At 41.5% G+C, this 14,645-nt stretch overlaps 1 protein-coding gene across 2 annotated transcripts in view; it reads left to right on the forward strand.

Annotated features, from left to right (window-relative positions):
• Positions 1-14,645, forward strand: part of P3H2 (prolyl 3-hydroxylase 2) — a 214,452-nt gene that overhangs the window by 145,209 nt on the left and 54,598 nt on the right. For both annotated transcript variants that reach the window (XM_040349575.1, XM_040349574.1), the window contains exons 2-3: positions 3,561-3,704; positions 9,175-9,364. In XM_040349575.1, coding sequence (XP_040205509.1) covers positions 3,561-3,704; positions 9,175-9,364 — 334 coding nt within the window. The remainder of the gene's footprint in view (positions 1-3,560; positions 3,705-9,174; positions 9,365-14,645) is intronic.

Genomic DNA, 14,645 nt, shown 5'->3' on the forward strand with positions numbered 1-14,645 from the left:
TATAGTGCATTCAGTGTAGCGTATATATACAGTTCATTCGGTGGTGCACATTATACAATACATTTCAGACTATGTATGTATGTGTGTGTGTGTGTATATATATATATATATATATATATATATATATATACACTCTGCAGTCAGTGTAGCCTATATATACAGTGTATTCGGTGGTGTAAAGTTCCTAATACACTTCGACCGGTGTACACAGTATATAATACAGTGCAGGCGGTGTATACAGTATATAATACAGTGTAGTGTACTGTGAAAAGAAGCTTGTCCTTTTTTTTTTGCTGCTGGCCGTGTTATTGAGCCACAGCATGCAGAAGAAGTTGGTGGAGTGGATAACAAAGCTCTCCTCCTCCTCCTCCTCCTCCTCCTCCTCATCCTCTGTCATCCAGACTCATAGTAGTTTTCCTTCCAACACAGAAGGACAAGAAACCGTCAGTAATGTTCCCCGAGCTGCAGCATACTGGCAAGTTTGCGCCAGTGATGAGGAGGGAGGGGATCATGAAGTCACTGACCGTACTTGGGTGCCTGAGAGAAGAGAGGTAGAAAGTGAGGAGGAGGAGGAGGCACAATTCTAACGAGGCAGGATGTCCTCCATGATGCAGCTTAAGGGCGGCCACCCTATTGCATCACACCGCAGAGCTCCGCAGGTGTAGGGCGCTACTGACTCCCCACTGACTTTTTAAAGTTCCTTGGTGTGGGCCTTTTTCGACACGTGTGCAGCAGATTGCACGGTTGATGTTTGCAACCTATGTCTGAAGCGGATCAAGTGTGGCCAGAACAGCAGCCGCTTGGACACCACATGCTTGACCAGACATATGACGACCGGCCATGCAGTCTATTGGCAGCAGCACCCGAAAGACCCACATCATAGAAAAAGGCAGACTTCTCCTTTACTTCTCATCTAGGATCTCAAACCCTAGAGGTATAGCAATAGGTGTCTCAAGTACTTGCAGCCAATCTGCTTTCAGTACACCACCAGTTGATTTCAGCAGGCAAATTTCATACCCCAGATGTTGAACTGTAAATAGAAATTTGGTCCCAGGCATCCACATGCTTACCATCTAAATGCTAGCTTGGCCACATTGCTTGCACTGCAACTGCTGCCTTTTCATCTGGTAGACTCAGCCCCCTTTCGTGAATTTGTGGAATGTGCTGTTCCACAGTGTCCGTTTCCAAAAGGCCATTCCAGCTCCTTACTGCCATGTGGAAGGCAATGTTTTGGCCTTGTTTGGCCTTTCCTTCACGGCGCACTGGGTAACTCTGCTGGCAGCTGGGTAGAATGCAGGACAGGGTCCAGTGTTGGTGCTTGTTCTGCCACCATGCCTCCAAAAAGCTAGTGGTGATTCTGCCACAACATATGTATGCTCCCCTCCCTCCTCTTCTTTTTCCTCTATGGCCTCTTCTGCAGAATTGTCCTCCCTAAACGCTCAAGGGGCTATGCAAGCAGTCAGGCAAAAAGATGTCATGCAGTGCATGAGTCTGTCTGCTTAGGGGACAGGAGCCACACTGGGGCAGAGATTCTGTCAGCTCTGCAGGGGCAGGCTCAGAGGCTGTTGACATCATACCAGCTTCAGCCAGGAATGGTTGTATCCAACAATGGCACCAGCCTTCTCTCCGCCCTCCGACAGGGACACTTGACCCATGTTCCATGTTTGGCACACGTCCTGCATTTGGTGGTGCAACGTTTCTTGATCAGGTACCCAGGCTTACAAAATCTCATGAGGCCAGAAAAGTCTGTGGTCATTTCCGCCGGTCATACAATGCCAGTTCTCAGCTGGCTGACATTCAAAGGGAATGCAATCTGCACACCAATTGCCTCATTTGTGACATGCCCACCAGGTGGAATTCAACGTTGGCTATGCTGCAGTGGCTGCACACACAGCAGAGGGCCATTTATGAGTACCTGTGCGAGTATGACACCAGGACAGGGTCAGGGGAGCTTGGCTTCTTTTTGTCACACCAGTGGCTACTGATCAAGAATGCATGCACTGTCCTGTCACCATTTGAGGAGGCCACAAGGATGGTGAGCTGCGACTATGCATGCATCAGTGACACTGTCCCTCCCTGGTCTTCCTGCTGCAGCACACGCTTAGTGGAATCATGGACAGGGCACTTGAGGCAGAACAGCGGGAGGAAGCGGAGGACTTGCTTTCCTATCAAGGTCTCCTTTATCCAGATAGCATTCCTGCGGGCCCGCCAAACACACAGGAAGAAGAGGAGAAAGAGGAGGATGCTATGCATGAATCTATCCATTGCATTTAGGGGGTGGCCTGGAGAGAGGGGGCGGCGCTCGGGCACCACTAAAGGACAGACCACGGCTGGCTCTGGGTGCCAGAGGCCGGTGCTAAACATTCATGTGTACACGCATTAGTTAAAGTGGATGTAAACCCTAACATACACCCAGTGAAGTGATCATCCTCAGATGATACACATGGATGAAACAAATCCTATTACATAAGTTTTACATGTGTATCTTTGGCTTTATATACTGTTTAGAAAGTGCACGTTGTGTTCGAATTTTCACTTCCTTATTCAGCAGTAACAGTGTAGTATTGGAATACAATGTGAGACAGCTGATTGGAAGAAAGGCACACAACCCCCCTCCAGATAGGCAGATACTTTCAGAGCTGTCCTGTGAATAAACCAGCTTTCTGCTAATCTATGTATAGCACCCACCCCGACACAAATTTCAGGCTAGTTTTATCGCTTGTGTCAGAGAACGTGTCAGAAGTTATCATGCTGATAAAATAACAGAGCAGGCGAAAGGTACAGGACCTGGTGCTTTTAAGAGAGATAAGAAAACACTGCAGATATATGTGCCCAGCTCAAAATTCATGAAAGGGGTTTACATCCACTTTAATATGCCTGATGCATGCACAGCCTTGACTCTATGCACTGGTCCATGACCTGATCTTCAGGCATGGTCCTGCACCCAGTTTTCATGACCTTGAATTTGTGCTTGGATTCAACCTTCTAAATACTGTATATTTAAATATGTCCTCCCAATCAAGGCCTCACAATAAGCATTCGTAATGAATTTAACCCAGATTTCAGTTTACTGTAGTCTGAGCTAACAGACACGAAGATCAAATATGAATTGTTTTTCTAGGGGTTCCTACATTTTTGTTATCATTTACCTGGTAATCTGAAAAGATGACAGTAAGAAGATGAATTTATACACAAATAAATGTCTACCCAAGATAAAAAAAAAATCTAACATTTTACCGGCCCTGTAACAATATATCCAGGTTCATGTATGAACATTTTGGCATGTGCTGCAATATTAATTCATATGACACCAATGTTATGCTGTGTAGGACTTTGTAATAAATGGCATTGGAGCACACAAAGATCTTCTATATCGAGCGTCATAAACACTATAAATGTTCCAAAAGCTTAGTTTTTGGTGTTAGCTTTACTTGGTCTTGGAGGATAAACTCATGTCTTCTTCATTGAGTGAGCAGTATTAATGTTTTGCTTTATATGCTATGAATTAATAAAATCTATGGACTAGTCAAACTGATTGGATGTATTTTTCTATTTTCTAGTTGAATCGGCTGGATGAAGCCACTCAAGCTGCTCATACCTTCTTTATGGCCAATCCCGAGCATATGGAAGTGCAACAGAATTTAAAAACGTATCAAACCAAGTCAGATAGCCCACTGGTTGACAGGGAGAGTCATGCTTATATGGTAAGTCCGATATATAAATCTTTGAATTTGCTAGTCCAGGTAGTCCATTACATAATTTGTAGCATTTTTCTCTTACATTATCCAATCTTTAGTGTGCTGGGATCCAAGTAGGTTGACGTAATTGAACAGAAACTGCAGCACATATGCTTCTAATTATAAGGTTTTTCCCACTGGTCATTCAGTTTCAATTCAAGCGACCGTATTTGTCATGCCTTTTTTATTTTAGCATCTGTGATTAAATTGAACCATTTCCTCAGTTACTGTGCTTTTTTAAAATGTGGTTTGTGTTTGTGTGTTTTAGCACAATAACTATCCCACCTTGAAGAAATTTAGGAACCACATGATTAAAGGGATATCAAAAATGTCACTGTTTTTCTGCTAGTTAGGAACCATATGATTAAAGGGATATCAAACATTTCTACTACTGGTTTGTTTCATATTTGAGAAGGCTCTGAAATGAAGTATTATTATTTATTATTATTATACAGGATTTATATAGCAGCAACAGTTCACGCAGCACTTTACAACTTGGGGACAAAACAGTACAGTTGCAAAACAAATCAATACAGGAGGGATCAGAGGGCCCTGCTCGTTAGAGCTTACAATCTAGAAGGGAGGGTCAAGTGAAACAAAAGGTAATAACTGTGGGGGATGAGCTGATAGAGAAAATAAAAATACAGTTGTTAGGTGTGGGTAGAAGAGTAGAAGATAATCAGACAAATTGGGGTAAGGAGTTTCATAGGATTGGAGGCTCTGGAAAAGTCCTGGAGGTGAGAATGGGAGGGTTTGACAAGGGAGCGAGAGGCAGGAGGTCTTGGGAGGAGCAAAGAGATTAGGTTGGTATTTTGAGAGTAGACTAGTGATGTAGTTGTGGATGGCTTTGTAAGTAGTTGTTAGTATTCTGAATTTAACTTGTTTGGTGAGCAGAAGCCAATGGAGGGATTGAAAGAGAGGAGTAGCAGACACATAGCGATTTGGTAAGGTGCATAAGTCTTGCAGCAGTCATCATGATTGATTGAAGGGGGGATAGACTATGTAGAGGTAGTCGAGTTTCAGTAGTCGAGGCGAGAGATGACCAGTGACTTAAGAGCTTTGTTGTGTCATTGGTTAGAAAGGGGTATATTTTGGAGATGTTGCGGAGGTGGCAAGTTTCGAACAGTGATTGAATGTGGGGTTTAAAACTTAATTTCACTTTTGTTGAGAAAAAAACATTCCCCTCTGGGTGATCTATGTACATTGCAAGGATTATACTAATCTTTGTTGCAGATTTCTACCTTTTTGTTATTCTGAAGAAATCCCTCTGTGTCTCTCTGTTCTGAGTGGGTCTAATGGGAGTGGTTTTATAGTTAACTGTCAGCTGTGTAGCTGCAGAGCACTAATGAGGAAATCTGCTGGGCCTGTATCCCTTTAGACATGTTCCTATTGAAAGTATCTCTCCAAAAATGAAATTTTTGTTGCCAGGGGTGTCTGAAATCTGACTAGTATCTTAGGCAGACTTCTGGGAAAATTGGTGAGCCAATCACACAAGCAGGAAATTATGTTTCTGTGTACAGAACAACTCCAGGTAGCCATATTGCAATGCATTCTCAGAAAATTACAGCTGCTGCAGATTGAAAAGGAAAGGTCATTTTTAATAACATTCAATTACAATATGATTTGTGTTGCAATTATATGCGTTATATTATTTTTTCTTTTAGTTGCTGTTTTTCCCCCCCATGAAAGTGAAGTTACCCTTTAAAGGAGAGTTCAGAGTCCAGGACTATGACCTTGGCATTCGGGGATGGGCTTATAGTTGTGCCATCAATTTTAACAGAGATCAGGGGAAGGGGCACATGGGGGAGAAAAAAATTCTGTTTTGGATAGATTGACTTTGAGGAAGTGTTGTGACATCCAGACTGATATATCTGTTAGTAAATTAGTGATAGGTGAGAAGTTGGAGGGAGTGAGCTGAGGGGTAGAGAAATAGATTTGGTGTTGTCAGTGTAGAAATGGTATTGGAAGCCATGGGAGGCCATCAGCTGACCCAGGGTGGAGGTGTAGATTGAAAATAGAAGAGGTCCAAGAACAGAACCATGGGGAACCTCAACAGAGAAAGGAAGAAGAGAGTAGGAAGTAGAGTTGTAAGAAACGCTAAATGTGCGATTGGATAAGTAGGAAGAAAACCAGTGAAGAGTAGAGTCACGGTGACCAAAGGCATGGAGTTTTTTGGGGGGTTCAACCATATCAAAGGCATCAGAAAGGTCCAGGAGTAGGACATAAGTGTCCATTGGTTTTGGCCGTTAGTAGATCGTTTGTTATTTTTAGGAGAGCAGTTTCTGTGGAGTGTTGAGGATGAAATCCAGACTGAAGGGGATCAAGAGTCAGTTGTAGACCAGACATTCATGGAGTTTGGACAAAAAGGGGAGCAAGGGGATGGGGCGTAGTTTGTTAAGATTGGTTGGGTCCAATGAGGGCTTTTTAATTATGTGCTTGAAAAGTGCATATTTTAGAGAGTTGGGGAAGATGCCAGAGGAGAGGGAGAGACTGAAGACGTGGTTTAGAGAGTGTAGAATAGAGCCAGAGGATGAACTTGGCATTTGTGAGGGAACAGGATCCAGAAGGTAGTTAGTTGGATGTTAGCAAGTAGTTTAGCAACCTTGTCTATAGTGGTGGGGTTGAAAGTGGGAATTGATGATTGTACCTGTGGGCATGAAGTGTAAAGCGTGGAGTAAGCTACCCTTCAGTGCTTCCTGGGGTGTCCTTCAAAACAATAAAGTTTATCTCAAGCTATTTTTTTTTTTTTTAATAGTTGGAAAGGGTTTTAATTACTCTTTGACCTGCTGCAGACATTCACCCTTTCCATTTGTCTTGGGAACCATTGTCATCAAAACAAAAAAAATAAAATAAAATAAACTTTAGATATACTTTAACCCCCTCATCGGTATTTCCGAGTCTGGCACGGGGTGGAATTTCAGCACCAAAAGCGGTAACCCCGAGCTAGACTCGGGTTCGCCTCGCAGTGTCCACAGGCAGAGTTTACTTACCTTGTCCCTGGATCCAGCGATGCCTCCCCGCTGTGTGATCGAGCTGTGTCCTTGCTCGATTCACAGTGCCCGTGTGCCGCCGAGCTCCGTTCCCTGCGACGTTACGCACGGGGGCGGAGATCGTCGTCAAATTCAAAAAAGTAAATACACACAATACATACAGTATACTGTAACCTTATAGATTACATTACTGTATTAAATAAATACACACCCCATTTGTCCCTAGTGGTCTGCCCAGTGTTCTGCATGTACTTTTATATAATAAAAACTGTTCTTTCTGCCTGGAAACTGTAGATTTTCCATAGCAACCAAAAAGTGTCCCTTTACATAAAAAGTTGTTTTAGACCAGCTAGAAAACAACGATAATAAATTAGAATCACTTTCAGAATTGAGCGATAGCGATTTGTGGGGAAATTCGTCATCAAACACTGAAAGTAATGACGGCGACAATTCTGCAACTGAGCAAATTTCAGTGTTTTTGATTTTGATTACATTATTGAATAATTTTTATTATAATTACATTATTATTTGTTATAATTATTTATAGTTATTTATTATATTATAATTTATGATTTTGTTTTTCAAACTTTATCATACCCGAGATGTCTACTAGACACTTTTTTTTGGACAGATTTAAGTGAGTTATTCCTAAGAATTACAGGCTTACAATGTAAAACGCCAAATTTCCATGCAAAATAATGGTACCGCTTTCAGCACCTAAAATCTGAAATAATCATACCGCCAGGGAAGTTAACCCCCCCCCCATCTCACTGGACACTCCCAATACACTGACAGTTGTAACTAAAGGCTAGGCTGTTGTTCAAGAATTTCAATTGAGTGCCAGTGGTATGGGCTCCTGACCATGTGACCACTGTGATAGCCAATCACAATGGTCATATAATACAAATGTTGATCCACATCCCAGGCAAATAATGCAGGGCTTCTGGGGATAAGCAACAACATAAAAAATGAAGGCAGTTGCCCTGCTGTGTATTAAAACATGTTGTTAAAAGTACCATAATAAAGCCAAAGGCAAGCATAGCATTGTGTTCTTTTTCTGCATCCTTTACAAAATGTGTATTTTATATACTGTAATAATAAGAAAATAATGAATGGCATTTTCTATACAATGTCATTCTAATTCTTTCCAAGTCAACGGTATTAAATTACTTAAGGCAAATAGACAGCGCACTTTGCTCCAGAGCTAAGTAAATGAGGTAAAGCTTCACTTTGCAAAGAATACCCACATACAATCACATGCATGGAAAAACAAAAAATGAATATTTGCTTGCACATGATTGGTCGATGGAAGTCAGCAGAGCTTCTGCTCATTTACTAAGCTCTAGAGCAACTGTACTTGCAGCGTACAACTGCACTTTGCAAAGTGCACAGTCTATTTGCCTTTAGTAAATCAACACATAGACCTAGAAGGAATTAGAACAACATTATATAGAAAACATAATACATTATTTTTTTTTATTATATACTACATATTTTGTAAAGGATGCAGAAAAATAACACAATGCTATATTTGCTTCTGGCTTTCTTATGGTACTTTTTAACAAAATTCTTTAATTCACAGCAACTGCCTGCAGCCTTTCTTTTGTTTCTTATTCCCAGCAGCCTTTAGTAAATCGGCCCATATATGACACTACTATCCTGTCAATGTGCATGGGAGGTTTGCTGGAATACCTGATGTGAATGTAACTTCTAGACCGTATCAATCAGTATTTAAACTGCAAAGCACTGCATGGCTCATCCAGCATTAGTGAGTTTAAAGGTATATTCAGAGCTTTTTTTCTCAGAAAATAGGTGCAGGAACTCAACCACGACCTGTTCAGATTTCAAAAACAGTAGAAGGGTATTAAAGGGGAATTAAATACAAGGATTGCATTACATACAGAGTGCAGAGTTCAGGGGGTTACACACAGAGTGCAGAGCTGTCACTTGTAAACACAGAAACCGGACTTCTGTGTTTAAAAGTGATTGTGGTGAGCAGACACCAAAGGGTCTGAGCCAAAGGTGGTGGAACTGAGAACTGAGTTCCCCCTGAAAAAAAGCCCTGGGTATATTACTTATTAGCTCCTACACATATACATAATATTGTGTCAGACTGAGCCAGCAGTAATAGCTAATGACATTTGAGATTTTAGCTGACTCTGCTACCTCTGACAATAAAATACCCTTCACTGCCTGAAAACACATTTTCTGTGACTGGTTTACCAGATGGAGATTACATTTCCTTTTTAAATCATTTCTGGACACCAAAGTGGAAAATAAAACAACCACACATATCAGGTCACATGCGTGGGGGAAATTGTTACTCCAGACAGAAATAAATGATCTGCAGGGATATTGTATACGTAGAAATGTAGACGTAATACAGTTCTGCCATTGCATACTGATTGTATAACAAAGACTTAAATGTATCTAATTCTGTCTGTTAGGAAGAATATCATACAGGTTTGACGCTCTATGATAAGGAACAATTTGAACAGGCTATCAAGCACTTTGAGGATGCTTTGAAGGGCTATTTTCGAGCAGACCTTGAATGCAGAGCTATGTGCTGGGGGCCCCAGAAATTTGATGAATATGAATATGTGGACTACAAAGCAACGTTGTATGAAGTCATGGCAGGTAAGCGTTTTATAGCATTACAAGTGCCAGCACTAAGTACATGAAATGTAATAAAGTGAATTTGTAATGTAAAATGCTAAAAAGTTGGAGCCAAGCAGCCTGTCTGAGGTCAGCATCGGCAAAGGAAATGGTTCCAACATGGAAACGACTTCATGTAGTGTTTATAGATGAAACCACGTTTTGCTTCAGTTTGGATCACAATTTATATTAATGTAGAGCAAAAGGCAAATCATTTTATTATTTTGAATAGAGAAATGGATGGATATAACCCCTGTCAATAATTTTTTCTCTGTTCCATTGGGGAGATTTCCCTTCACTTCTCAACCCATAACCAAAAGAGGAAGTGAGGGGAAATCCCTCAAAAGTGAGGGAATCCCTGGTAGTCACGGGAACTAGTGTCCCCATTGGAAGTTTTCACATCTATACCTGTTCTGATGACAAACCAAATTTCCGGATTTTCTTTCACTTTCTCCCTTAATGATAACCTAAATAAGACAAATAGAGAGTAATTCTCCAATATGGGGGGGGAGGGGGCGTAGATGGTGATAACAATCTGAAGAGTGTTCTAATGCCTTTTACCTTAAAGGGGTTGTAAAGGTTTATTTCTTTTTTAAATAACAAATATGTCATACTTACCTTCACTGTGCAGCTCGTTTTGCACAGAGTGGCCCCGATCCTCGTCTTCTGTGGTCCCTCGGCAGATGTCTTGTCCCCGCAAGAGCTAACCCCCCCTCTGGGAAGCTCTCTCTCCCAAGGGGGTTAGCATGCGGGGGCGGTCCCATGATACAGTCGGCGGCCATAGCTGTCGACTGTATCACTCGTAGGCAAGACTGATGAAAGTCAGCTTCATCGGATATCTGATGAAAAAATCCATTGGTCCGTTTTCATCGGATGAACCGATCGTTTGTACGTGGCATTAGATGCACTAGCAGATTTATATACATTAAATTTTAAGCCAAATTCCATCTAAAACTTTTTAATCAGTTTCAGCAACAGTTTTGTTCTTTTATAATAAGGTTTTACACACATTGGGGTTTATTTGCTAAATCTGGTGAGTTAAACATCAGGCTCGCTTCTGCATAGAAACCAATCGGCTTCTAACCTCAGCTTGTTTAATTAAGCTTTGGCAATAAAACCTGGAATCTGATTGGTTTCTATGCAGAAGTGAGCCTGATTTTTGCAATCTCCATCTTTAATAAATAAACCCCATTGCCTAAATATAGAATGGATTGCCAATTATATGCCCTAACCAATGGCCAGATAGTATGATCAATGGGGCTAGATAGGCGGCAGTGGTTTTCCACTGCAGCCCATGACATCACAAAATAACCGCACATTGGGATTGATTTAAATAAAAAAATTGCATAGCCACTTGCCCAGCAAAAAGTGCATGTACATTATTATGTGCAAATGGGGGAAAAAAATATTCAAAGTGGGTATGTCCTGTACGGCTCAAATGTAAACTATTGAATTAAAACAGAAAATACCACATTGGCCACTAAATGGAGCTAAGACATTTTCTATGATTTTTCCATCTAGTGGCCAAATGTAGTGTAGCGCTACCCCCGAAGGAGCCGCTAATTTGTTATTGGGATCGGCATATTGAGTTACCTTAATGTGGTGTATGGGTGTAGTTGGAGAACAAAGCGGTGAGCGAAGGTCCAGCCAGTGAATAAAGGGTTTTCCAATGCTTTATTTCCTGGCCAACTCGGCCAACATCAACTTCAAATGGGAAGAAAAGGTTCATGAGGAGAAAAGGGAGAACCTTGCGATATCAGGCCTGGATATGAATCGAGCAGTCCTGCTCTCAGTAGTATCAAATTGTGATTCGTCGCCACTCTTTCTGAGTGGCTGAAGTGCCCCTGGACAGACCCCTCTCACAAGCCTGGCAGCCGAGGTGTCACTTTGAATTTGCTGGGAGGAACAGATCTCTCTCACAGACCTGGCTCTAGGGCCTCTGCCACAGGCCAATTACTTTAGGTGAGCTAAATGGACGAATGGAGCGAATCCTCCCAGTAGGTTTTAGCAAAGGTCACCAGATGACAGCAAAGCGTACCTGTCAACATTCTGGTCACCAGATCCCCGATTGGTTCGTTCAAGCCCTGTTAGACAACCTGCCTCCGGGTTCCCCTCAAGCCGACCCCCCCAATCGAACGGCACCCAGCCTGGAATCCTTTCAATAGAATGGAGACCCAGTAAGTCACTGGAGTCCCCTTTTACCTCCGGATGAGGTTTTGCGTAGCCTGCAATTCTGGCCTGGTGGGCCGCGCTGGCGGGGTCCATGGATGCGCGCACCCTGAAGGTGGATGCCGCACCTGGAACCGGGACCCCGCGAAAACTTGCCTAGCACATGACACCTGTCACAGATATACCCTCCCCCAGCATGCCCCGCGAGGGAAAAACTCCTCTAATTGGCTGCTGGGGAAAACTTACTCTGCCAATACCCCTCTGGCGCCAACTGCTGGCCAGGGATCCCTGGAGCACAGACTGACCCAGTGGATTTTTCTGGAACGACAGAAGTCCCAATTTAGCAAATTGTGAATGGGAGCAAAATAACTCTCCCATTCCCCACTAACTTTAGCGTAGTGCCCATACTAAAAGTAAGGGGGCGCTACAGTAGTATTTTTCTTTTAAAATCACTGAATTACATTTGAACAGCACAGAATATACCATATTTACATTTGTTTGTTAGCCCATTCACACAGAACAAATGTATATGCACTTTCACTGTGTGAATAGCTATGCAAATTCATTTAAAATTACTACAATAATGTTTAGTAAATTATAGCAAGACATGATTGTCAGAGACTGCAGACTTACTGGAGGAAATGATGGTCAGAGATGATGGACATGCTAAATGTGTGGTTGGAGACTGATATGCTACAGAAGACGGTGAGAAACTGGGATATGTTATATGAGGCCAGCATATAGAGCACTGCTATTACTGCTTTACAAATCTATGACTCCCACTTCAAACATCTAGAGCTGCGGGGTCGCACATTAAGTACCAAGTGCTGCATGGGGCAGCTTCGGTACAAGGCATATAGAGTGCCAACCTCAGCCCATAAGGATCTGTCAGATAGTATGTGGGGGTAAAAAAACAATATTTATGATTACTACTATCAAAGATGTATTTGAACCTCATTGGACTGCTGTAAGTTAGTGGTTTTACTGGTCATGTTGAGGGATTCATTCCTTAAATCCTGGGAAACTCCACACCTCCTCTTAGTAGTATTCTTTGTATTTCCCAATTTCTTAAGCACAATTAGGAGTCCATATGGACTTGAATATAGCTAGCACAAGATCGTTGTTAATAATAAATATAGCTCTGTAATAAAATTTTCATCTCCATTACAGCAAAGCATAGTCCATTGAAAAGGAAAAGTTTCCCAGCACCTGTTTAAAATTGGGTTCTAATTATAATCTTTTCAATGCAGCTTGATTTGCTATAAATGAGTTTTACTGCTATACAGTATGTGAGCATAGTAAATATCTTGTCCTGGCTGGCCTCATGCACAAGAATTTCTTTATAGTGCATGTGAACATGCGGCTGTGTCAAAAGACCAACTAAATGCCCATGGAAATCAATTCAAAATATCAATAGTAGCATGCCTTACTCTACTATTGAAGAAATACCATGTGAGCTGCCATTTTGGCTATATTTCCAACACACAGTTCTGCTTTCTTTTTACTTTCATGCCTAATAATTTAAGCAAACCATTACCTAAAAAAATATATTGACTGCCTTTTCCATACTCTCCTTTCAAAAAATGCTGGACAACTGGACGATGGTGCATAGAATGCCCTTAATACCTTCTAAACATAATTAGGTATACAAATCTACAGTTCTAACATCACCAGCTACATGATTCTCCTGAACCACTGATTCAGAAACTATTAAAGCCAGAGAGAACAAGGCAACCAGCAATCGCACAAGGAGGTCAGCAATGGCATCCTACAGTACATATTTCACTTCGTGCAGGCGTCCTACAAAACAAGAACTCATTAAAGCTGATGATAGTTTGGTTACATCACATACATAAGATGAGAAATATTTATACAGTGCACCTTCATGCAAAAACAATCACCCGCTACATTTATGTATATTTAATTAATGGCCATTGAGTATTTTTTTTCTGAGTTGTTTCTGTAAGCTGCTCTGCTAATGCTAATGCAAATGGAATTGTTGGGGAATCTGGACTCTATCCAACTCACAAATTGGCTTCAAGATATTTTTCCATAGTCTCAGTAGGTTGAGTAAATGTTTATATGTGCAAGATCTAGTATGTAATTCTTCTATGTTTTAATGTTGGCTTATGACTTAAGCACATTTTTCATATCTGTAATCTTAAACACAATCTATCATGACCAGGCAATACAGCACATATCTGAAAGTAGTAAATTCAGGCCATTGCAGCCAAAATGTGATTTGAGTTTATATTATATTTTATAATACCAATAACCAGATGTATCCCTAAGCACAATAGTCAGGTAACTTGCGTGTTGTTAAGTTTAGGGAAACACCACAAGAAGGTCTTGCATCCAGGAAGTGCCTATATTGGAACCATGTGAAGAAATTACTGTATTTATCGGCATATAACACGCAACCTAACTTTAAGGGAAGTTTCAGGAAAAAAACTTTCCACAGCCCCCTGCGTATAACACACAGGCACAGTTTACCCTCTATTTTCAGGGTAAAAAAGTGAGTGTTATACGCCAATAAATACAGTATGTTGGGGTTCACATTTTTCACCCCCTAGGGACTGGCCACATGGCCTGCAAGCCATTAAAGTAGAACTTTAATTCACTGTTAAATGCAGGTGTTAACACACTTCAGGCCAGAAGCCAGTTGACACTTTAGCCCCACACACTTCTCAGCTGGTGGCTAGGTCTGTTCCTGCCTGCCTCGACAATGAATTCCATAGCATTTTGAGCATATAATGCCCTAAACTCCACCAGCCCTCTCATGTCTTCACTTGGCACTGCAATCTTTAACTCACACTCTCTCAACTTTTTATCTTTAGTTGATAGCAACAATTGGGCACACAGTGAAATCAAGAAGCTGAACTGATTTACAAGGCCTTGCAGAATGTGACCCCAGGCTAGGTTCAATTGCATGCACTTACCTACAAGGATTAACCTGGTCACACTTGGAATTCTCTCTACTTAACTCGGAGGGTTAACATTGTTTCACTCCTAGATTAAGTTTTTCTCAATATACCATTGTTACACCATAGTCCCACATATAGGCTGGCCACACATTAAACAGTTTTTATTTTGT

Source organism: Rana temporaria, chromosome 4, assembly GCF_905171775.1.
Source record: "Rana temporaria chromosome 4, aRanTem1.1, whole genome shotgun sequence".
Lineage (NCBI taxonomy): Eukaryota > Metazoa > Chordata > Amphibia > Anura > Ranidae > Rana > Rana temporaria.